General features: G+C 28.5%; 1 protein-coding gene across 1 annotated transcript; it reads left to right on the forward strand.

Annotated features, from left to right (window-relative positions):
* The first annotated feature begins 1,299 nt into the window (after positions 1–1,299).
* On the forward strand, positions 1,300–24,732 carry LOC119669828 (cytosolic endo-beta-N-acetylglucosaminidase). The gene is made up of 5 exons (XM_038079856.1): positions 1,300–1,425; positions 7,481–7,712; positions 7,785–7,933; positions 10,801–10,975; positions 23,277–24,732. The coding sequence occupies exons 1-5, from the start codon at positions 1,398–1,400 to the stop codon at positions 24,490–24,492; spliced, it is 1,800 nt and encodes a 599-aa protein (XP_037935784.1). The 5' UTR covers positions 1,300–1,397; the 3' UTR covers positions 24,493–24,732.
* The last annotated feature ends 427 nt before the right edge of the window (positions 24,733–25,159 follow it).

The following is a 25,159-nucleotide window of genomic DNA, read 5'->3' on the forward strand; positions in this document are numbered from 1 at the left end:
TTAATAAAAAACCGAACCTATACTTCCAAGTTAATTACAATTCTTTTAGGTTCCTATTGCATTATTCTTTCTTTCTTTGTGATTGATCAGCTTTAGCTATCAGAAGGAACAGACTTTCAGGAAAGTATTTTCTTGACACTCTGTTAGACTGCTCGTTAGTAAGAAAAAAATGTCTACGTAAACTAAATTAGATAGTTCTAGTTCATTTACTGAGGTTTCTACTGTAGAACTCACATACGAATTTAACGAATTCGCTCAAGATTATACGAGTGAAAATGCTAAGATTAACAGAAAATATATATCCCATTCAATTAGAGGTGTATGTGTAAGTTCTTTGATAGACTATGAAAATTGGTTAGTTTTTTAATTTGTGCTTTAGGTTTTCATTTTAAAAATTATGAATTATTAAATTTCAATTAACATTTCACCATAATTAATAATAAAAAATAAATATTATATTTCTTTAAAATATACAAAAGTATATTTTTTGCTAATAATGGTATCAATATTATTTATTTAAGTTTAGAGGAACAAAATGTATTTTTAAATGTTTTAAAATTAATAAAGCACAATAAAGCAAAATTAATGAAACAATTTTTTTATTAAAAATTATAAATAGTTTTGTCTCTTAATTGTCTTGATTCACTACATATATTTTATATTAATTATGGTTTGTATTAGAATAAAATATTTTTAATATTTTATATATAAAATAAATATTTATTTTCTGTACACATAATCTTTTTACAATTTATTATTTAAAAAAATAGCATATTATGTCAGTATGGCAGCGAATTAATGACAGGTATAGAATTTCGAGTAGGGTATATTAGATAAAAATTAGGTAAATTAGTGAAAATTTTATAAGATGTTTAATAAATAAATAAATAAATTTGAAAACTTTTAACCAAAAATAAAAAATAAGTGCAATAAATAAATAAATAAATATTTACATAAGTGCAATGCAAAAAATTCACGAGAATATTTCAATTTACTTTACCTCAATTTACTCGAATTTGCACTCGGTCTTAATATTTAATTTAATTTACAATAATTTAACCTAATTATACATTAATTTAAGAAGTTGTATTTATACGTTTCGAAATTAAAGATTTTATTTATACATTCATATATTAAATGTGTATTAAGGATATAAATAAATAAATTTAAATATTAATTTATGTTTAAAAATTACAAATTTTATAAGGATTCATAAAAATTCAAATAATAATGTTTTTTTGACAGCTTGGCAGCACTTTTTCCAAACGGGCAGTATTCGCTTGAGCAGCGAGTGGCTGTCAGTGCTCAGCTGTCTGTTGTTTGAAAAAACTCGTGCAGAAGAGAAGACGTAAAATAAAAATATTGAGAATTTGTAAGAATAAACAAAAACGTGTAGCATGTGTGATGGATCCGGCAAATGTTGCAGTGAGTTTATAATTTTATTTGAATTATTTACATAAAATTTAAATACACTTTTATTGTGTGAATAAAATAAATATTTTGTGTGTAAAAATAATGTGGTTTGGAAATTATTAATCATCAAACTTAGACTTCAAGTGAACAAAAGAAATAACTCGCCATATGACAACAATAAAAATTAGATAAACTAATTATTAGATAATGTTAAAGGTAGCGAGTGCTGGCGCAATGTTTATATTTATATTTATAGTAGCAATTTAATTGTTTATATATTCAAACCAGAAGTGGATTTATGTCTGCTATATATGTCTGATATCTGATATATCAGACAGAATATCTGATATATCTGATATATCAGAAGTCTGATATATGTCTGCTATGTGTTTGCTCACGTATTTGATTTCACATAAAGCAAAAAAAAAAAATAAAAAATAATAATATAAACAAATATAAAAATATGAGAATCTAAACAAATATTTGCTGACAGCCAATATGAGAAAATTAATTTAAAGAAAAAAAGTACATAAAAAAACATATGCAGAAAATTCTAATTAAAAACTATTAAAAAAAATAGAAAATGTAAAATCAAAAAAAAAAATTTCAAAATTTATGAAAAAATCCCTTACAAATTCTTGGAAATGTGATTCACTCGATTTTAATTTATGGTGATTATCGTGCAATAAACATTAAATGCGCTAATTAGTAAAAAAAACTACATAAACTTGTTATAGATTTGTGAACATAAAATTGAATTTATAATTGAAAATTGCAGTTTTTTAAATATTTAAATGTTGTAACTGCCATTCAGAGGCTAAATAAATTGAATTATTTGAGATAATTTAATGCAGTTTTATAAAAAATAAAAAGTAAATTAATTCAACGACAAAACTATCATAAAATGACCTGCTTAGGCTGTCGGAAGTAAAATTAATATAAAAAAATTCCCCACATCATTTACTAAAGTGATTTAATACGTCATTGAAAATGTAGTCATTAGTAAGTGGACTTACTTCCTTGTTGACATACCATTCCACAAATAACTACATATGTATATTGCCAATCAGTAATTAATTTAATAAATTTCCATTTTAAATGAATCATTTGCAATTATAACTCATTTACTATTTCGCACAATCTGTTTAAGTAAATTTTATAAGGTTCTTCCGATTTTTTAGGGACGTCACTTTGACAACGGATTTTAGTAAAGATAAAAATTCTGGGAACTTTTTCCACTACGTAATAGTATAAAATGACTTCATTTTGTAAATATCGGCTTTTGAAAATACTTAAATCAGTTTATGGTATAATTAATGTATTATTATTTATTATTAAGTAATAGGCTACGAATGTACCACAACCTAAAAGAAGGTCTATTGTGCGCCTAAGGGTCCCACTAAAACAATTCTAGACTATTTATAAATCTCGTAATTGCTGTGGGGTTGATTTTACTAAATAGGTAAGAAGACTAAGATCCCGCTTACAAGATAGACAAGTCTACGGCTGTCTTTTCTTCTCCTCATGACGCAGTCGACAGGGATCATTTTCTACCGCACCAAAATTCTTCATGTGGTAATTAAGTTTACAGTGTCCTGTAAGAAGTTCAGTGTAGAATTTAATAAGTATAACGTCAACTTTGATGTGTTCAGAATAAATGAATCTTCTTGACTGCCGCATGCCTGGGGTCTTCAAGTACATTTTGTTTCTCCCGTTCACATAATAAGTTATTTGTAAAGCTATTTGTTACCCCGCAGAAAGGCTCTAGACCAATGAATGGAGTACATGCACCCTTATTTGCTAGGGAGTCTGCTATTACATTGCCTTCACATCTTACATGTTCCGGTACTCACATAAGACTAACATAGTTCCTCGATGCTAGGTTATTAAGCATTCCCAGATCAACTTTAATTGGAATAAGAAGTTTTAGACCTGATTGGCTGCCCGAAGGAATGCATATTTTGGTATCTCGGGAACCCCTGCGTAAGCAGTCTCTGGCTCTGTAATTTCATTATTTCTCCAAATTGATTGGTAACAGATGACTACTTCGAATTTCTTAGAGAACGCTAATCTTCGATTCATCTTATCAAAGATTTCAAGACACGGAGAGTTCCAGACTTCATCCAGAATCTTTGCGTGCCCTGTTAGATTGTCCTCTTTAAAATCACATAGATAAGGAAGCCTTAAAGTGGTACTAGTCGCGGTCCTTTTAATCGTGAGTTGTGATGGAGTGAGTCCAGTAAGGTTGTTGTGGGGCACGTTCACATTGCTTCCGCTACGCTTAGATAGGCTGTTCGATGAATCTTGTTAAATAAATATATAAGTTATATCTGCTAGGACTCACTACCAGATATAGATGCAATAGGAAATTTTTAATTATATTGACTATTTCATACAAATAAGGAATTACCTATGTACAATAAAAACCACCCAAAAATAAAATTAATATGAAAGTATGTAATCATATTTCTAGTTCCATAGTTCATTACACTGTTAACTTCGGAAATATAAATCCAAATAGTAGATATAAATTATTCTCAACGAAATAATAAAAAGAATAAAAAACCTAACTAACATATGATTGTATAGATTAAACACAATAAAATTCAGAATACTTGAACTTTGACATATCAAAGTAACCCATAAACACCTTATATCCTAGATCCTCACGCTTTAGCTTTTGTAGAGAGGAACTGCGCTGCTTCAATAACACGAATTTAATATGAACGTGACTGTCTTTTATAATTATACAAATAATATACCATGATTTTCCTAATCCGACCATCAATCTATATATAAATAATTTTTCTTTTTAAAATACAATTATATTTTTAACTTACTCTACATTATTCCGATAGAACATATCTCTTTTAATGTATTATTATCGTTTGCCTAATTAACTAAATATAACTAAGATAGGACTTGCTTTTAAGACTTTTAGTTGCCATAGCCTAAGATAGGCTCTTAACTTATAATCATGGTTAATTTGTCAACAAATAAAAAAATAAAATAAAATAAAATTCATATATTAAATAGTAATAAATATTATCAATTTGAGGTTATCTGACTGAGAACCTTAAGGCACCTACAAACAGATGCGGTACGGTATTGTACAGTGTCGTACGAGGTATGGAGAATACATAAGGCAGGTAACAAAACAAATGCGGTACGGTACGTGCAGTCTGTGTACTTGTATTTATACAACATACAAATTCCCACTCACAGCTTGTTTTAATGAAAATGGCAATATTCTACTATATAAATCGGTAATTACAATAGAATATCGTAAACTGTCGTGTTATCGCACATCATCTGCTTATGTTATCACATATACCGTAAATTTAATAAAAGTACTGCATAACGTATCATATCGCACCGAGTCCTCCAGAACTTATCTAAGACAAAATACATATTTTCGTTGGAGTTAATTCTTCTGCACCGTGTAGTCCGTTTAAAGTTAGTGAACAGGTAATACTACTGCACCACGGTCAGATCTAGAAAATATGCCGCTAGAGATAGGAATTAAAAGTGTAGTCAGTATAATTTTGTTAACGTTATCTTGATGGAAGAGTACTGCTTATTTATAGTGAATAAAAGCATTGTATAAAATTGTATAAAAAATCAGAAACCTATACAGAGACTCATTTAAAGGAGGTTTATGAAAACAAGTTCAAAGTTTATATGAAAACATATGAAAACATTCGTTATATCAGTTATTTCATTTTAAAAATAATCAATGGTTGCAATAACATGACAATCTGAAAACATATACTCCATATATATACTCCATCTTTTAATCTGTGGCTGATTCCTGTTGATGAATTTCTACTAGGGTGATGGAACCTATTAACCTATTTGTGCTTTCAGAAATTAACCAATTTGAAATCAACTTTCGACTTTCCTTACTTATTGCTGAATGCATTAAGTTTAGGTAGATAATTAGATAATCATATAATGATTTCTTAGCCAAAAAAATACAAAAAAAAGTAAATCAAAGTGTTCGGTATTAACTCAGACTAATAATTAACTCAGAATAATAATTGTGTCAAATAAAAATCCATCCGAAAACAATCTGTATATCTTGAAAAGCATTTATTTCAATAGAGTTCGTAATATGTCATGCAAGTTTTGAATGATTACAGTGTGGAATAAAAATAAAGTATTTCTTTTGCTTTTTAAATTTTTCATTGATTTTAAACTTATTTAAGGCTGTTGATCTGAAATTTATAATCCGTATTTCTCTTACACATATGGATCTCTGATAATAACTGGTTAAACTTTAAAATTTAAGATATTAAAGATTTAATAGAAAACTTTTCACATTAAGGGTTACAAATTCTGTGTCGTTAGAAATTTATACGAATAAATAGATAAAAATATGTACCTTGGACATCCCTCCCGAAATTTCCCTCCTTCTCTATTCAAAATAAGGAATTCTTCTAAAATATCTTATAGACGTTTTTTGTTTGCTACAGAATTATTTAAGAAATACTTGAGATATAAGGAAAAGGAAGAATGGGGATATCTGCGGAAAAAAGTTTATCTATTTATTCATAGCAACTTTTCGAAATACATAAAAAACGCACCTAACAGAACAAAATTTTTATTGATTCTTTAAAAGCTGATATTTTAAAATTTAACCTATTATTGCTATAGAAACAGATGTATGCTAAAAAACAGGTTGTAGATTTAAGCTCAACATTTTATATATAGTAATCCCCCTACAACGCGGTAGCCTTACAAAGCGTTTACATATATTATTAAGCGATATCAGTCCCCCGTACAATATGGACATTCCACAATATAACGCGGGGAATTGTACCCCTATAACGCGTTTTCCTATAACGTGGAACCAATTTACCACGTTATAGGGGGGATCACTGTATTGAATAAAAAAGCATCGCAAACTGCTGTCTTATTAAATCTCATATAATTTATGTAAATTGCTATTAAAACTATCTTTTTTATAATGTTGAGTATGGCATATTTGTTAATAATATTAAAATATAATAAAAGTTTTTTTATTTTTTTTTTAAATTTTTTCTGATATTTCCATAATTTAAATAAATTTAAACTTTGCAAAGTGAGAATGCAGAATAGGACACTCCTCGTTAGTATTTTCACGGAGTGTGAAGAATTACAATCACGAGTGCATATCCCAAAACCCAAAAGAAAAAAAATTTGTGAATAAAGTTTGTTGCAAACTTTGCACTTGCTAACTATCAAACTTTTGCTTCTACTAAGCTACTAAAAATAAAATGAAAAGATTTTAATAAAAATAATTTTTTAAGCATTCTTCACAATTTAGAGCCACAAAAAAAAACTCTTCAGTTAGATACGAGGAAAAAAAAACGAGAAAAAATTAAAAAAATTTTCGTTTCACTAACTTTGAGGACAATTAAAAGTGTTCTGAAATAAGAGTTTAGGTTAATTAAATTAATTAAAAACCCACTTTAAGCAATCGCGTAGAATATACAGAAAAAAAATTATTATTCAAAATGAATTAAATTTTTTATTTTTTAAACAAGTATCACATTACATAGAAATGCTCTGCTCTCCTCAAAGCGAAATCGCAGTTGTGAAACATCACCCAAGAATGAATGCGAGATTTTGCAAGACAAGCAGTTTTCCTTTGCAAACTGACCCATTTCTGTTCCAAAGCAGGTCTTCGCCTTATCACTATGGAAATGTGTCGTCAAGTATGTCGTCATGAGCAGTATTCATGCGCTGCAGTTTCATACTCTAATCTGCATTGTTTATAATATTAATATACTACAATATATATGCATATGCATATATGTGAATTCACTTTAGTAATTAAAGTAAATCGCATATGCAAAGGCATATGTAAATCTTATTACACGAGTGTGAATTTGTTTTGCTAAGATAAGAAAGTTAGCGAGCGCATATACACGCTGCAATCAAATTCTACAATGAAAACTTGAATTCTTAGTTTTTATAGAAAAACTAAACAAATTTCTGTGTTATGCTTTTATTGTTCTATATTAACTGAAAGTGTTAAGTCTATAATTTATTTTTAACATAATGCTCAACTCTTCCATTGAAGATCAACTGGAAGCAGAAGCTATACATAATAATGAACAGCTGTTGGGGTTTGATTTGCGCAGCAAAGACATAACATGGAGGGAGTATATTACACCTTTGCAACCACGTGCCGCTCCAGTCTACTTACAAAGACAATTTCAATTGATTAGCAATTATAGAGAACCCATCGGTAGTCATAATCGACGAGAAGTTTTAGTATGCCATGATATGATGGGTAACTACTTGGAAGACAGGTTAATAATTTTTATTGTGATATGAAATAATGTGCTTAAAAAATAAATTGTTTTGTTTTAATCACATTACAGACATTATCATTCATCTAAAAAATATGATGACTATCGATTTTATCACTGGAGTGGGATTGATTATTTCTGCTACTTTAGTCATTCCTACATTAGTATACCACCTTGCGGTTGGATTAATGCTGCACACAAACATGGAGTCAAAGTGCTTGGTAAGTACAATATTTGATTAAGATTTGTAATAATTAAAAATATTTTATAAAATTAGAATTATTCGTGAATAAAAAATTTTAGGTTAGTTTAGATAAAGTGAAGGAAGAAACGAAATCTCCACAATTACCTGAGAAAGCCGTTTTAATCTAAAAAACTTTAGTTTAAATAAATTTAAATAGTGCAGTGTGTGTTTTTCATAATACATAATACATTTTACAAATATAACACTACAACAATTTTTATTTTAACTGAGAGATTTCAAACAGTAGTAAATAGTAACAACAACATTTTTATTTATTTCTAATTAATTGAATTTTTATTAACCATGTCACTAGTTTCAAAAAAATCTGATATTTTTACAAAAAGATTTTAAAACTTCTGCTTTAATAATGTTTTTTTACATACCATAGAAGAAGTGAACAATATTTTAAAGAATCTTATTTCAAAGCCCTTGTATTATATGGTAGTATGTCGACTAGTATATGAAATTTAGAATTTGCTTTTAAATCATAATTTTATTATATACGGAGAGTTTTGATCTTCGTCCGATAAGCCAATCTGATATACTAGTTTTAATTAAACCAGAATGTGATTAAGCATAATGATTATGCGAATCATAAATAATCATTTAAATTAATAACTGACGAATAGTATCTTAAGTCAAATTGTAAGCGGAAGAAACATTCTTCATATTATTTTACCTTATATTATTAACATAATACTAAAATATACCTATAACCTGTTAGTGATTGGCTATTTATAGTATTTTAAAATATTTTAACAAAAAAATTGGGTGCTACATAGCACTGCAGTGCTATTGAAAAGCATCATTTCGTAAACTGGAAGACTGGCAGAATATTGAATACAATATGAATGTATTCATGGCAGTCATCTGCCATATTGTTATGCATTTCATGCATAATAAGTTCATACATTACTAGATGTAATTTTGGCTCTATGTGTTTAATAACTTATTTAGCAATTAATATTTAGTAACCACTACAGCTAGTATGCCATTAGCCTACGGGTCATTGATGAATTGCAGCGAAGTGGTAGCTGTCTGTAGCTCTTGTATGCTTAGAGATAGTAGAGCTAAATTATCATCTTTTATAAGAAAAGCTTTTAATTATTCTATAAGCTAAACATATAGCGTAGACATTCTTGATTTAACGGTTAGTATTTAGCTCGACTGGTATATTATGCTTCTTTAGGGCTTTGTTGGTTTTAAGCCAACTGATAGCCATCTAAGTCTCTTCTATCCTTGGGTATGAGATTTCCATCGTTTTCTATTCAATGGACCTTTTGGCAGTACTTCCACGGCAATTATTGTACCTGTTTTTTTTTGTATTAAGCAAATAAGTTATTAGAAAGTATATGTGGATTATTGATAACCAATAATTTTAGGAAATTTAGAGCAAATATTTTCTGCGTTCAAAAGCAATTCTTATTTCGTTTGATAATCGATGTTCTTGCTCGATAGCTTCATGCTTTTCCTTAAAGCCAAATTGGTGAATAAGGATCAAACGGTTTTCACTAAGGAAAGGCTGCAGATTTTTCAGTAATATTTTTTCATAGGCTTAGAGAAACAATGTAGAAGGCTGGTGGATCTTTAAGAAACCCTTTACCTGTTTTGTGAACTATTGTGATTAAAGATTTATTTTACTCGATTCAGTAGTAACCAAAGATACTAATAGCATTAAGAAGTCTGGTGATAAAGGATGATAGTATAGCATTTTGGGTATGATTTTGTCATATTCAGATACTTTTTAGCCAATAAATTTTTTTTTGAATTATTTTCATTTAATAAGTATAACTTATAAATATAAATATAAATATAAATTATAAGTTATAAGTATAACTTATAAATAAATTGGAGAAATTCATGTCCTGTAATGTAATATTTGATTGAAAGACTAGACCTAGGTGAAAACATTTGTTGTGTCTTTGCCGGTCTCATCCCATAGTGATGTTACAGTGACTTAGGATTTTTAAGATTTTACAGGCGTTGCATAAAAAAAAGTTTCCCTCCATTTGGAGATATGTTTTCAACAAGGTTAAATTGTTTCTTAAACTTCTCGTTTATTAGAGCAAACTTTTAATTTATTTAATTACATTAAATTTACAGCAAATAATAACTTAATTTTAATCTGAAGAAGTATCAATTGTTTAGAAAACATATTAAATTTGTCTAAAATAACAATTGTTTTAGGTAATTAATTTTCTTAAAGCAATTATCTCTATCTCGAACATATTATTCTCATATACTAGGACATCATATTACTAGGAAATTATTTGTTTATTTATCTAAATAAAATATGCTCATTCTGCAGTACTCTACGGCTCGACTAAACTCACTTTGTTTATATGAAATATTTCAGTGAATTCTGATTAAAATCAAGAAAATTTATGTAAAATTTATTGAATCACATACAGATTTACTGATCTCCATACCACTGCTATATATATATATATATATGTTTATATATTCTGAATTTTGTAAACTGAATTCCATTTCGTAATAAAATCTGAAAGTTGCATTGGGGAAATGCGAGTATGCAATCAGTCTATAGTCGAGTGCCGTAAATAAGGGATTTTTGACATGATTTACACATGAATTTCAATTTAGTTGTGTCCTTTTTTAATAATTTAACTTTCCGAATGTTCAATTGTAAATCACACCGCAAAAGCAATTAACTATGTGCACTTGTGTAGATGACTGCATAAAAACACATAAAATGCATACCGAACGAATGCACATCTCTCTACATTACCGGTACCCGTAGATACTATATATCTGAATATATATACATATATGCAAAGCTTATAATGCAATGTATTTTATATGAGAAAATTTGTGTTTTTACAGGTACGTTCATAACCGAAGGCGGCAATACCAAACTACTCCATGAAGTGCTGCAATCCAGGGAAATGGTAAACAACGTCGTAACTGCCATGGTGAAGTTGTGCAAACATTTCGGCTTCGAAGGTTGGTTTGTCAATGTGGAATGCAAAGTAAACGCGGATGCAATGGAGAATTTATAGTGAGTATTGATATTACGGTTAAAGGCGGTTAAATCAGAAACGGACCATACTAAATGGAACGTGGTGTTTATTTACATTACTTTTTTTTCTCATTTTTATTGTTTGTTTAATACTTTTTGTTTTGAATATGAAATTGTATCTGTGCTCATTCAGTATGCATATTTTTTATGTACACATGTGCATTGATAACCATTAAGTAGGCAAAATATTTGTTTATTGGTTTGTCATATTCATACTTATATATATAGAAAAACTTTCACATAAGAGGAAACTGAAAGCGAGTTTCTGAATGAAACTTTATCAGCTTTTTCACACGTTTGACACATATGGTCGTTCACAATGTTGCTAAAACTGATAAAATTATATACTATAAACATACATTTTTTTTCAGTAAGATTAAAATATAATATTTTTTAAATGACCACTTCTGTTTAAATATTGCAATTTAATTGATTTATACTCAAAACAACAAAAAATCAATTAATATTTTCTAAGAATAACAATAATCTATTGAAACTGATACACATATGAATAATATGATGAAATATTGGGAAAATAAAATTTTATATAAATAATGATATAAGCAATTTCTGTATGAAAACATAATGCATTTGTCTAAATTTAGACAATTTGATCGTAGAATTCAGTATCTATGCAAGACAAGCTTTTACGACAAATATTCATAGGTACCAAGATTGACTGGGGCTACGTTTGGAAGTTACTTTTATTTTCAGACGACTAAGCACTGCTCATTCTTCCCAAACAAAAACTGCCACTGCTTTCGGAATTTCTAAAAAGGTTATAAGTTATTGGAAGTTAATTATATTTTCATACGAACAAGTGTTACTCATCTCTCCCAAACAATAACTCAGTCTGCTTTTGGAATTTTCAAAAAAATTATAATAACAGTGATAATATATAAGTAAGACGCTAGAACTTTACGGCTTAGATAAGATAGAATAACAATAATATTATTATAATTTTATATCCGCCTTACGATTGTAGACTTGTTAGATATATACTTTTTTAAGGATCGTATTAAGTTGAGTTTCTTTAGTTCAGAATATAATCTTATTTCTTATTTTAGATAAACTAAATTTTATTTAGTTAAGACCGAGGCGTCTTAGGCTTTTACTATAAGTCTTCATACTTTTTATGAGACCTTCCCTTGAAAAGAATCTTCAACTCCATAAAAGGTACAAAATACTTTAAAGATTCTCAGTTTTCTTATATGATAATACAATAGATCACGTTTTTTAAAACGTCGACTGATCTAGCAACTGATCTGATAATCGACAACATTTATTCTTGAAAGCAGTGACACGCAAAATATATTAGTATAAATAGATATTGCGTCTAGAGAAAACTTCGTAGCAGAAAGTCGACAAAGCCAATAGACTAACAAGTTAAAGAGAAGTTCTAGGTGTTCTTTAACACTTGAAATGAGCCTTGTATTAATACGGGCTCATATTTCTCTACCAATGTACTTAAGAAGTGTAAAAGTACATATATGTTAAGTGATGTTCATAAAAATGATAATTCAGCTAACGTAAGAAATATTTTAGAAATATATGTAGAATGTAAAGAAGAATGACAAAAAACTGGTTATCCTTTTTAACTATACAAGTAGAAGTTGTAAGAAAGAAGAAAAAAAGAAAGAAGTTGTAAGGAAAAAAGAGCACTTTATTTGCAAATGCTTAGACTTGCTAAGATAAGAGAATCTATACTGGTGCCACTAATAGTCAGATCAAAATTATCATATGTTTTTAAAAGACACTCGCCGTTCTGATTTATATTCCATAGACCATGTTTTTGCATTATGTCTTCAAAGTGGATGTTATCAGTTTCAATCACTCATGTTGACTGTTATGTCTCCTGTCGGGATTATTAAAAGAGTTGATTCTAGTAAAACATATTTTTCATTTGACCATATGCTCCAACAGGAGTTAAAGGAAAACATCATAATAGATGTCTATGAGTTTCTATGAGCTTGACAGACATCTCCAACTTAGATCTTCAAAATATGATCTCCTTATTCAATTTTTAATACCGTGCGTTTGGTAGCAAAATGGCGCCTATGCGCTGTATGGATAGAGGAGAAAGCTTTACCGCCATTTCAAATCAAGCATCTATAAAGTTATAAAAATATACATCTAATATTTAAAACAATAAAATTATGTATGAGACGTGAATGAATATTTTTAAAATTAATTTAAATAAATTTTATTTGAAATAATTAATACATTATTTATTGTTTATTATGCCTATTTTTTGTCAATCATTTTTCAATTGATCGAAAAATTATCTATTTTAATTGATATTTATTTCATTTTAATTCTCAAAATTTCAATTAATTAAAAATTTATTATTTAAGCTGTCAGTAATGTAATGCCATTTATTAGTGTTTATGTTATTATTATTAAATGTATTTTCCGGCTAGAAATTAAATTCTTAATTAATTATTGATTATAAATTATTAAATTAAATATACTCCAATTTTGCCATGTGTGCAAAATATGAAAATTTTAATGATAATGGTTTAGTTAAAAATACAAAAATATACTATTATATTACGATTACATTATAAAGTATTAAATTACAGCAAGAATTTAAGTAGGACAGTATCATGCTCTTTACTTCAGCCATTCATATTTTGCAATTAAAGACCACAAAACTGTAACTAATAGAGCGTACTGTATACATTATTGTTATTGTTTTTATATCGATTCTGTTAATAAGAGATGATATATTCAAAGTATAGGAAACAGTAACATATTTCTATAATATGGACACTTATATTCCTAACACAGCTAAATGGATATGTGACCTCTCCACTAGTGACTGTAATTAGCTTCTAATATTTTAAAGAAAAATACTAAGAAATATATAGTTATCTTTGAAAATGACATCTTTAGAAACCACACAAATATTCAACTAGTGTATCTGTTCGATAACAAAACTATCATTCGCTTTGTCAGGACAACACGAATAATAGTACACTTAAACGGATCCTTAAAGTATAATAAGGTTGTCTCAGGACAGGACAAATAACACTACACTTAAACGGATCCTTAAAGAATAATAAGATGAATTTAGGGCAGGAAGAATACAGTATATTGATGACTAGATATAGTAAAAGTTGACTTAAAAATCATGAACATGCGAAATTATGAAAACAACTCCGTTAATCGCACAATTTAAATACCATTATAAACGAAGATCTGACAGTTTTAAGGAGCTGAACTTCATTCTTAGTATTATAATGCACTATCTACTGAAATTTGTTAACAACCTGCATATTTTCATCAATGTTCGCTGTCACGAACTGCCTTTAAATACTCCTAATCTAGTATCACAAGACTTCTATTAAGAGTCTATACGCATTCTCTTACAGCCAGTATTCCCTATCTACCTGCTCGTATGTTTGTAAAAATATTTATTTTAAATTCTTTATAATTTTAAATTTATTAAATTATCAACTTTATAGTTCAAATATTTTTATTGTTTTCTGTTACTTAGAATTTTCTGAGAACTATAAAAATTATTTATCAGTTTAAATTAATTATTTTTGAAATTTTATTCTTGTAAATTCAATTCAATCGCAAAAATGGATTCTAGGAATTTTTTGAATTTTGCAATATAATATTTTACAAAACTGCTTTATGCACTAAAATTGAATCTTTACAAAAATCCAAAAAACATTTAAATAAATAGTTTAAATCAAATACCAGATAGTAGGAAAATTGGAAAATCTATTTACACAATTTACAAACAGATTAAATTCTTTATGTAATTTATCGTTTTAAATACTTTTAATAACATTTAATATATATGGTAATATTTTTATTTTCCTGCCAGTAAAAATCCTTTTTCTTTTATATATTCAGTATTTTGCATACAATAAAATTCAATTACATTTTCTTGAAACCTGTTACACTTTGAGGGAAGGACGATATGTGCGAAAAACACTTGACTATGTACACGAAAGGGAATACTAATTTAAGGATTATTTTAATAGGATATTTAATAATTGTGGTATTAAAATGATACCGAGTAATTGATGTAAGAGCTTATAGTGTAATTCCATATGTAAAAAAAAATGAATAAAGATTTCAATTTGAATATGTGTTAGATATGTTGAATTGATCTTTTTAATAGTAATACACAATACACAAGAATATTAAAAAATTTATATTTATATTCTATTATTAAATATTATTAAATCTGATAAACACAGGCAGATATAAAGGCATCAGATCCATCATATTAAAAAGCCCCGTATTCAGTTATTCTTAGTGACTTAAAACTGTCTACTGATATAATAGAGTTAAGGTGATGAATCACCAACTCAGACATCTGCATATCAACATTGTATAAGGTTTTTATATACTAAGACTAGTATTATACCACAAATTATGTGTTTTATCTGCACTATTTCTGTAGAACGTATTATTTTCTGAAACAGGCGAAGTCTATTGATACAGGGTGTTTCGTTTAAAAGTGCTTTAACTTTGTGAAACAAATCCTTACCCCGAAGAACGAAAAAGCTTGTTTTAAGAGATAAATACATACAAATGGTTCATGAAAAAAAGAAATCTCCTTTACCATGTAAGTTTATTTTTATATAAAAAATAAATAAAAGAATATATATAATTTTTATATAAACAATTAACCAGAAAGAAATGTGATATAAACTTTAAAAGTAATCAAGTCTTTCACAAAAATGAAGAAAATTTTTACAAAAATAAAAATATATGAAACATTACAATTTCTGAATCTAGTTAATTACAGATACATATTGAGGATCACATTAAATGATATTTAAAGTACTTATAGTACACATATAACTCAAATAGTTTTTTTAACTAGATAATTTTTGCGATATGAGATTTTTGTTAATCTCGGTATACATAGATTAAAAACGGACTTCAAGCATTAAATATACGATTTGTTTTAGTCTAAGTAATCAAAAGCTGGCTTTTAAGTGACATACCCTGTATATAGCAAAAACATACTATATATTTTTCATCTTTCTATATTGATATGAGCCGAGTTGATATAATTTTTATTTTTGAATGTCATGGGATAGATTAAACTTTTACTCAAAAATTTACTTAAGCGTGAAGCAGATTTAATAGTAATATCAAAATGCTTTCTATCTAAAAAAAATGATTCAAAAATGATAGATATCTCAGATATACACCACTTATGGTCGTATTGTGCAGGCAATAATACAACGACTGGTCAAGGACAGTTCTACGCTCCTCCTACGCTGATAGAAATAACCATATTGCAATATTCAAAAGAAAGTTAATGTTTTATAAATGGTTATTTTCGTCATTTATATTAAAATTCATTTTCAAAGTGAGAATGAAATGCTTCCTTTCACTTCCATAGTACAAATATCCGTGTTTAAATCACTCTCATATGCATATGTTGCCAATTTGAACATATTTTCTTTGATTTGCAAACAATAATTCAGTGCAGTTATGACCATGAAGGTCACGTTATGCAGACAGTTAAATCACAATTGTAATTTTAGAACGGTCACCACTATTTTGATAGTTTTTGGTTGTGCTTAATTAAAAGGGAAATATTTCTTTTGTTTAAATATACTCTCAAAAAATATTCTCTAACCATATACTAGTCAAATTGACCTAATCATTTTGTTAGAAAAATTTTAGCTCATGTGGTAAAGAAGATATAAAAACCAACATGTGGTGTGGTTGAATCAACATGATGAGTCGATTATTATATTATAAAACACTTTTTATTGTGGAAACTGCTTGCATTATTCTATCATGGAATGAATTTTTCACTACATTTGCCTAGTTATTGTCTCTCTTTCTAACCCTGATGTTATTTACCCAATTCATTTGCCAAGGAATGCCCTTTCCAGATTGTTGCTGTGCACTTTTCTACCAGTTTTTGAAATTTTACTAATGTATTATCCACACTATCCACTCTAGTAAATGATAAAGAACAATATCCTCAACGTCTTTAATTGAAATAATTAGTTCTGACATTAAAATAACCATTTGTTTTTATAAATCGAATGTTTTAATTGCCGTCAAATGCAAACTTATAAAAATCAATTAAAAAGTAAATCCGTTCACTTCACTGAATAATGCCTACAAATGGAGCAAAATATATATAAGGCTCAGTAGCGAAACCATGATTGCACCAATGGTGGAAATGTACTACAAAATATTATTTTTAAAAGTTTTTTTTGCAGTTTATTGAATCCATAAAAATAATAGTCATGTATGAATCCATATATACAACATTTAAATATGTATATGTAAAAAGTTTTATTTGTATTGGAGCTATATTCAAGAAGAAAGAATATTTAATTGGTGCTATATTAAACGAATATATGTATTCGTTTAAATAAACTTTTCGCTCAGAAACTAAAATCAACTCCAGTATAATTTTTTTAAATAACATTTGGTTTCTTTTTAAATACATCAAACAGAAAAAGTATCTACAAAACTATTTATTTAGTAGAAAATAATTAAACAAACTAAAACTTTATTAGGTCTGACACCAAAATTATTTTTATTTAACATTAGACTTATTTATTATTGGGCCGTTTTCGATTGGTAAATCTCGGGTAACCTTTTCAATCGAGATTTACTTTTAGTGTAATTTTCATTTTCGATTGGTTAATCTCGAGCAAAAAATATAACACTTGAGATTAATTTATAACATTCTAGATATTTCGCCAGAGTAGTACGATTACCCTAAAATTACCAGCTATTTTATATGGCTTGATAGATGAAATATGACTTGATTCGACATATGTGTTGGTGAAAAATATAAATGCCCATTAACACCAGTACAAAAATGTTAGATTATTTTAAAAATGTTAGACAAGCATGAGTTCTAAGCCTGACACTTGCAGTCCAAACAAATTATATACGATCTATAAACTAATTAAAAGAAAATTAGAAAAATTCCTAATATAACTGATGATGAGTATTTGACAATACTCGAAACAGCATTGTATGGTCAGCCAAATTTCAATAAATTAACTAAATTTTTGTTATTGTTTTGTTATTGTTTTTGTTATTATTGTCATTGTCTTTTCTTTTCTTTTCGAACACTTCTAACTTTTAAAAATAGCTTCATTGTCATCATAAGAAGCGTAGCTTTTGGCAATAATAATTAACTTTAAATATGCGCGATTAGGTAAAAAAATTTGACAGAAGCGTAAATCTACATTAAATCCTGATTCACCAATCGAGAACGGCATTAAGGATATTTTTTTATTGTCGTTAAATGCATATAAGGCAAAGTACAAAGTAGCAATGAAATAAAATTTAAAACATTCCTTTAATATATTTAAAGTTTCGTTATCATTAACACGTATAATTTTTATTATCTTAAGATTATTAAAAATTAAGGTGCGGAATCTATTCTCTTTAACCTATCCCCTTAATCCACCCCTAAAAACATCACTGCCAAAAAAATAAACAACAGCTAAAGTGCCAGCTGACTGCAATTTAAAAAAAAAGGTATAAGAAAATGTTACGGAAAAGTATCTGCTGACAGTAGTTAACAAATTTAAAAATAATTTTAAATAAATAATTTTGTAGAAAACCTCTTTATAAACATTTTAAGTGGTAAGAAAATTGTTATTCTGTGCTTAGTGTTAAATATATTTTAATTAAATTATTTGATATAAAATTTTCTCACATCACAAGAACTACATTCCTCTTTAGACTTCTAAGAATTTATATACGTATATGCATGCATATGTGTAACGAGAGATGGATTATGCGGGAATTCATTTCAAGACATTAAACTATGCGCATATTTTATTCCATTTAAGTTTAATTTACAGCACATACCAGTGTTATAGTATGACTTCCGAAAAGTGTTGCTTTCAAATCCTTTTCGGCACTTTAAAATCAAATAAACAAAAAACACACTAGCAAGCCATTTTGAAACCTCAGAAGCATGACAAAAATTCGCTTAAAAACATCACATTCGTCCTGTCGTATATATAAGCTTATGGGTGGAGAAGTGCATGGAATATTTATTATGCGCTGCTCAGTACCGCTGAGCTGGCGGTACGCACGGTTGAATGTGATTTAAGGAAACTTTTTCCTATTCTTGCCAAACCAAATGCAACAATTCTTTGGAAATTCAATTGACATTTTCTTTTTGCTCACGAAAAGTGCATATGTGCATTATACCATATGTTATTCTATGAAATACTTCGTATAAGTTTTTTAATGATAGTCATATACAAGTTTTATATTAATCTTTTAAGTTTTATAATCATTTTTTTTTTTATAAAATTCATGTTGAGTCTTTTTCGAGTTACTGCAACTGGGCACTCTTACTCTTTGATAGCTGGGGGGTTTCTGCAGAGTCCCACCTTTCTTATTGATTAATTTATGTATTCCTCAAAATCTTCGTGTTTTAAAAATTTTTAATATAACATAACTCTATATATAAGCTTTAATATAGACACATATGCTAGAAATTTCTCTAATATTTTTTTTTATAAAATTAAAAACGACAATAAACGAAAATCCCTTCCTCATAAATTTTAAGTAACATTTTTTTTTACTATTTTTTTCTGAATTTTTAAAATTATTTTCGCAACTTTAAAGTTATAACGAAAAAAAAATAGTATGACAAATACGTGAAATAATCACAGCACTTGCACATGCTAAACGTTGTAGGGAATGGCTGTGATGAACGAAATGATGCCAATGTCAAAAAGCTAACAATTTTTTATATTTTCCTATGTACCATTAAAAAGTGCAACCAATTTCGTTCCATGGCGTATGAGTAATGTTTGTGCAGTTCGCCTTTTTTTTCAGTTCGAATTTTTCCAATTTTTTAAGTAATTTCAAGCAGAAAAACTCTACTATACTCTGTGTACTCATAAGTGAGTTTGTGTGTTTGTGGAACTGAAATATTGCTCAATTTCATTGTGGCTTAAATTATAAATAATGTTAAAGGATACGGCGTGCCATATAGCCGCTGGTAGCAATTCCATTTTTGGGATCAACATAACAAATTAGAAAAACATTTCTCGAGGCCTTTTGTGTACTCATAGTTTTTATTTTTTTTTTATAAATCGGATTGTAACAAACGCAGCAATATTGTCGTTTATATCCAACATATGTTTTGAAAATTGTTATTGAGTTTTGTCCTTAAAACAATAGGTTTTAGTTGTGTTTTTACAATTGTATAATAAATATAATAAGAAAATAAAGCAATAATCTTATAATGATTTTAATGAAATAAGTTATTTTGTTTAATTTTCTATATGAATGAACGACTTTTAACATTTTCAATTTTAATGCTTAATCTCAGTTGAATTGTAATCCATTGGGTGTACAAAAGTTTTCAGTGAAAATGAAAAGTTTTTTATACTAAGTGGTTACTGACTAAATTAAAATTCATGTTTTCTATTATTAATTTTTTTTTTTTAATTTTTTTAGCAAAGTCAGGATCTGTACTGTTTATGCTTAAATATTGTACAGCAACAGAGTCTCACAATATTCATTTATTTATTAAGAAGTCAAAGTTTTGATTTTATTGAAGTACAAAGTACATTTGTTTTAATTTTTTTTCGTACTTCGGACATTTAATATTAACGAAATTATTACATATTTAATAAACTTTATAGAAAGCGTGAACTGGAGAGAAATGGAGGCCTATTGCATCATAATGTTGCTTAGGCATAATGTCTGATGTTAGTTATAATAAAAATAGCATTATTATTATTATGTTGTATTAATATCGTTGGATGCGCAAAAAAAAAACAAAAAATAATCAAAAATTCTTTTTAAATAATTTTAATTAATTGAATTTTTTGCTAACCACGCAGATATTTCGAGTATTGCCAAATACCCATCGTCAATGGTCATGGAAGCTTTAAATTTGGCAGCATACGAGTTCAACCCTTTAAACTTGCAGTCTTAAAAAATTAATTACGAATAATTAAATATAAAAAATAATTTAAAGATCACTAATGATGAGTATTTGGCTGTACTAATTAAAAAAATATAAAAAGAATTTTTGTTGTTGTAGTTCACTACTTTTCGAAACCTCTCTGCCAAATACAATTGTTTCTATTAAGTAAAATAGCCACTTCCATTATGACTGACGTTAAATTACAATTACAAACAATATTTAAGCAAGTAATAAACGGTATACTCTTGAATACACTGGAAAAATCTCAGCAAAACGTTGAGTTATAAACTAAATAACGGGTGCAATATAACTATGTCAACCTTCGATCCAATCCTTCATACAATTGTGGTCTTTCAATCCTGCACTAAACAGAATCAAACAGAAAAAAGTCAATTGAGGCAAGATCTTAGTACATGGTCTTCGTATCTTGATTCGGAATTAAGGATTTATTTCCAAATCCTGTAAGGATTATACCATTTTTCGGGTGTGTTTCATGAAATGTTTGAAATACGATTGATATGCTACAATATACCGGTATGAAAGCAAAAGTTAGTACCGAAATTTTCGCAGATTTGTATTTACTAGCACTGATAATATGTCGGTAATCCAATTCGGTGTTCGATGTTCTCAACAGTTGTATTGAAAACAAAATATTCACTTATTACAATGTTTAACTCTTCTGTTTGCTAGCGATAAGATTGTTTAATGTTTGTTTCAATGTTAAAATCCCGCTATTGGCTATTATTTAATCAGATAAAATTCCGTTGTTGGAATTTTATCCTTTATACTGAATTTCGTAGCATTAAGACAAAAATACATTTTTTTATATAAATGTTGCACTGTCATCTGATGCGCTTTTAATGTCGTGGTAAAACAAATACCCATAAAATCACCAAAGACCATTAGCAAATAATTTCGGTTGCATCTGAGTTTCAATTTCCTTCGGAGACTGAAGATATGTAACAGAAACAAATTTTTATAACTTTTTCTGTATTGAATTTATATACTTTATAAGTCATTTATTTATTTGTAAAAGTATGTGTATACATATATATATTTTACATCTTCTTATTAACTTATTATTTCCCAACAGAGAAAAATAATCTGAACTTTTTGTTTTGTAGTTATCTTTGAAGCGCATTGCGTCCCTGCAGTCGACGAGGATTTGTTTTAGATAATAATTTTCATTATTTTATAACCCAAATATTGATTATAACTTTCTTCAGTTAAGTTCCTTTAACTGAAAGGAACTGAAAGGGTTCCAGTTCAGACCCTTTAAAGAGAAGGGTCACGAAAAAAATGTTTGTTTTACTTGGTCATTATAGCAAGTAGTCATACCCAAAATTTCATTAAAATACGGTCGAAATAACCAATATGTCGTTATATTAATGTCGCCATAAAAATATACAAATTGTATATACAAATTCTGCTCAAAAAGTAGATTTGATTTTGTTGTTTGTTAACTACTCCTTAAGCAATAGACCGTTTTCAAAAATTTTTTTTTGTTAAGTTGGTACACCCTTACTTGACATATGGTACAAATCTGAGCGCCATCTATCAATTAGTTTGTTTACAGCAGCTGTTAATGTGAGACTACCACAAGTGCATTTAGCGATTTTTACTATGGAAAATTCTTGTTGTACGCGATTTTTTGACCAAACACGGCACCACTATCATCGCTCAGGCACCATATTCGCCAGATCTGGATCCGTGCGACTTTTTCCTGTTCCCGAAACTTGCCCCTTCGTGGTAAGCGTTTTGAATCGGTAAAAGAGAATTCGCCGAAGGAACTAAAAGCCATACCTGCACGAGCCTACGAAAAGTGTATGGAAGATTGGGTTAAGCGTTGGCATATGTGTATTGTTTCAGAAGGAGCATATTTTGAAGAAGATAAAATAAATTTGGAATAAAATTTAAATTTGTGTATTTTATTTACCAAATCCGGGTACTTTTTGAGCTGGAGGTAATTATACATCGAACTAAATTTGATTTTAAGAAACAATCGTTTAATTGTTATAAGTGATTTTTACTGTAATTACAAAATGAGTAATTTAAATTAGAAATACGTGTCTATTACATGTAAGTCTTAGAAAAAAATGTTTATATTTTTCTTACTTAAAAAATCTCATTTGTTTAAAAAACATGTTTTTTTTTGGCCCAATTTATTTTGATTTTGCACTTTACGCAGATATCTGTCTCCAACCTGTTTGAAAACCAATTTTATTATATTTGGCACATTTTATAGTCAAATTGGTTTAATTTTGTGTCCTTAGCATTAATTTTAGCAAACATTTTTTTTTATAACAAATTGCTTATATGTCCTTCATTGAATTTCATCTTCTTTTTTTTTTATATTTGCAGCTTCTTTGTGGAACGTTTGCGTACGGTCATTCAAGAGCAAGTCGATTATGGCGTCGTCTTTTGGTATGACAGCATCATAGACACTGGCGAATTGGCATGGCAGAACGAGATCAATGCCAAAAATGTGCGTTTCTTTAAGTCAACTGGTACAATGCTTATAAATTACACGTGGAACGATAAAAGCCTCGAAACGACACTGAACACTTGTGCACAAGAGCAAATGCATAAGCAGCATGCTTTTTTTGGCATAGATGTCTTTGGACGTGGTCAAACTGCCAAGTTTCAAAGTAAACAAACTTTGGCTCGCATCGTAAAACATCGTTTCTCTACTGGAATATTTGCACCCGGCTGGACATACGAGACACTGCAGACTTTTGGCTTCAATATTAAACAGCCACTTGGCGATGATGCTGTGAACACATCCTTTTTATTACGAAATGAAAAATTTTGGTGGACACTTTGGGAACATTTTGCTACACATCCATATAGTCGATTACCTTTCTACACAGATTTTTGTTTAGGTTCTGGCAAACAGACATACTCATGTGGTTTGGTGAAAGATGAAGCCGATGTGAAGGAAAATTGCTTCTTCAATTTGTCACGTCAATCGGTACAACCTTCGGTGCCATTATATCAACTAGCAGAACGCTATTATGATGATGCGTTTAATGGTGGTTCATGCTTGCGTATAGTGCAGTTCGATCAAAGTTTTCGTTTATTTGCTACTGATTTTCAGTTAAACAGAGGTGGTCTGGTGTGTGCTTATGCTTTCAAATTAAAACCTGAAAACGGAAACTTGGATTTGATAATACGTTTTTGCGCTGCCAATAATGCGCGTGATTGTTACCTGTTCTTGGGTGACTATTATGACACAACCAATTTGCAGAGAGGTCGTTGCTATATGTCACCCTTCAAACCACAATATAATGTACATTTAAATAATGCAATGGAAACTTCAAAAATACCAAAAGATATGGCATTTCCAGACTTCGCAACAAATGGTTGGCATGTACGCTACTACGTGGCCTATTTCAATGGTTCAGTACAAATAAAAGATATTGGCGTTCTATACCGTAAAGATGAAAATGCTACGGACAGTGCTTACTTGGGTGCTGTGTATTTAAACGAATTCGAGAGTAATACCTATGCACCATATATTCCCACTGATAGCAATGCTGCGCATATCGAGGTCTACGGTGGAGATTTGCTGAATTGATATGAAGCGTGTGTGATAACTGAGTGGGCGTTTGAAATGAAAAAAATAAAATGCATTCAAATATGCATTTTTCTCTTTGTACGGATGAAATAAAAATTATTTGAATAAATAATTTGACCTATATTTGCATTTTACAAGTTTTTGATTACGATTGATAAGTCATTCCAATGTATTTCATTTAGATTACAGTGTACAAATATCCTATTTACAATTTTTCAATTTTTTATCTTTTAGTTTAATAAAGTGTGGTAGTCCTATATTATGTAAATATTAATAATAAAATCTGCATATTTTTGTATAAGCCAAATAATATCAAAAAAAATGTTATTTTTACGAGCTGCAAAATAAGTGCAATAAAGTCACAATGATTTTTATAAAAATTTTATAAAATTTGTTTGAAATTTACTTTACGATTCCAAATTTGAAATGCAAATAAAAATTAATAGTATGAAAATTTTGTGACTGCAGTTAGCGGAAGCTGAAACTGCAGTCAACGCTTTCACTATTCTTAACAAATACTGAAGTCTTAAATATTGTTGCATATATATATATATATAAGTATGCACATGCTTTTAAATTTATAGTAAATATTACTCTTATTGTATTCCAGAGTTGCACATATATATTATATATACCATGTATATCAATCCATTGTCAGCAAGTGCTG

Source organism: Teleopsis dalmanni, chromosome 1 (assembly GCF_002237135.1).
Source record: "Teleopsis dalmanni isolate 2A chromosome 1, ASM223713v2, whole genome shotgun sequence".
NCBI lineage: Eukaryota > Metazoa > Arthropoda > Insecta > Diptera > Diopsidae > Teleopsis > Teleopsis dalmanni.

Coding starts and splice junctions, on each gene's coding strand:
- LOC119669828 (XM_038079856.1), top strand. CDS start 1,398: ATGTGTGATGGATCCGGCAAATGTTGCA. Junction 7,713..7,784: donor GGTAACTACTTGGAAGACAG/GTTAATAATTTT, acceptor ATCACATTACAG/ACATTATCATTCATCTAAAA. Junction 10,976..23,276: donor GATGCAATGGAGAATTTATA/GTGAGTATTGAT, acceptor TTATATTTGCAG/CTTCTTTGTGGAACGTTTGC.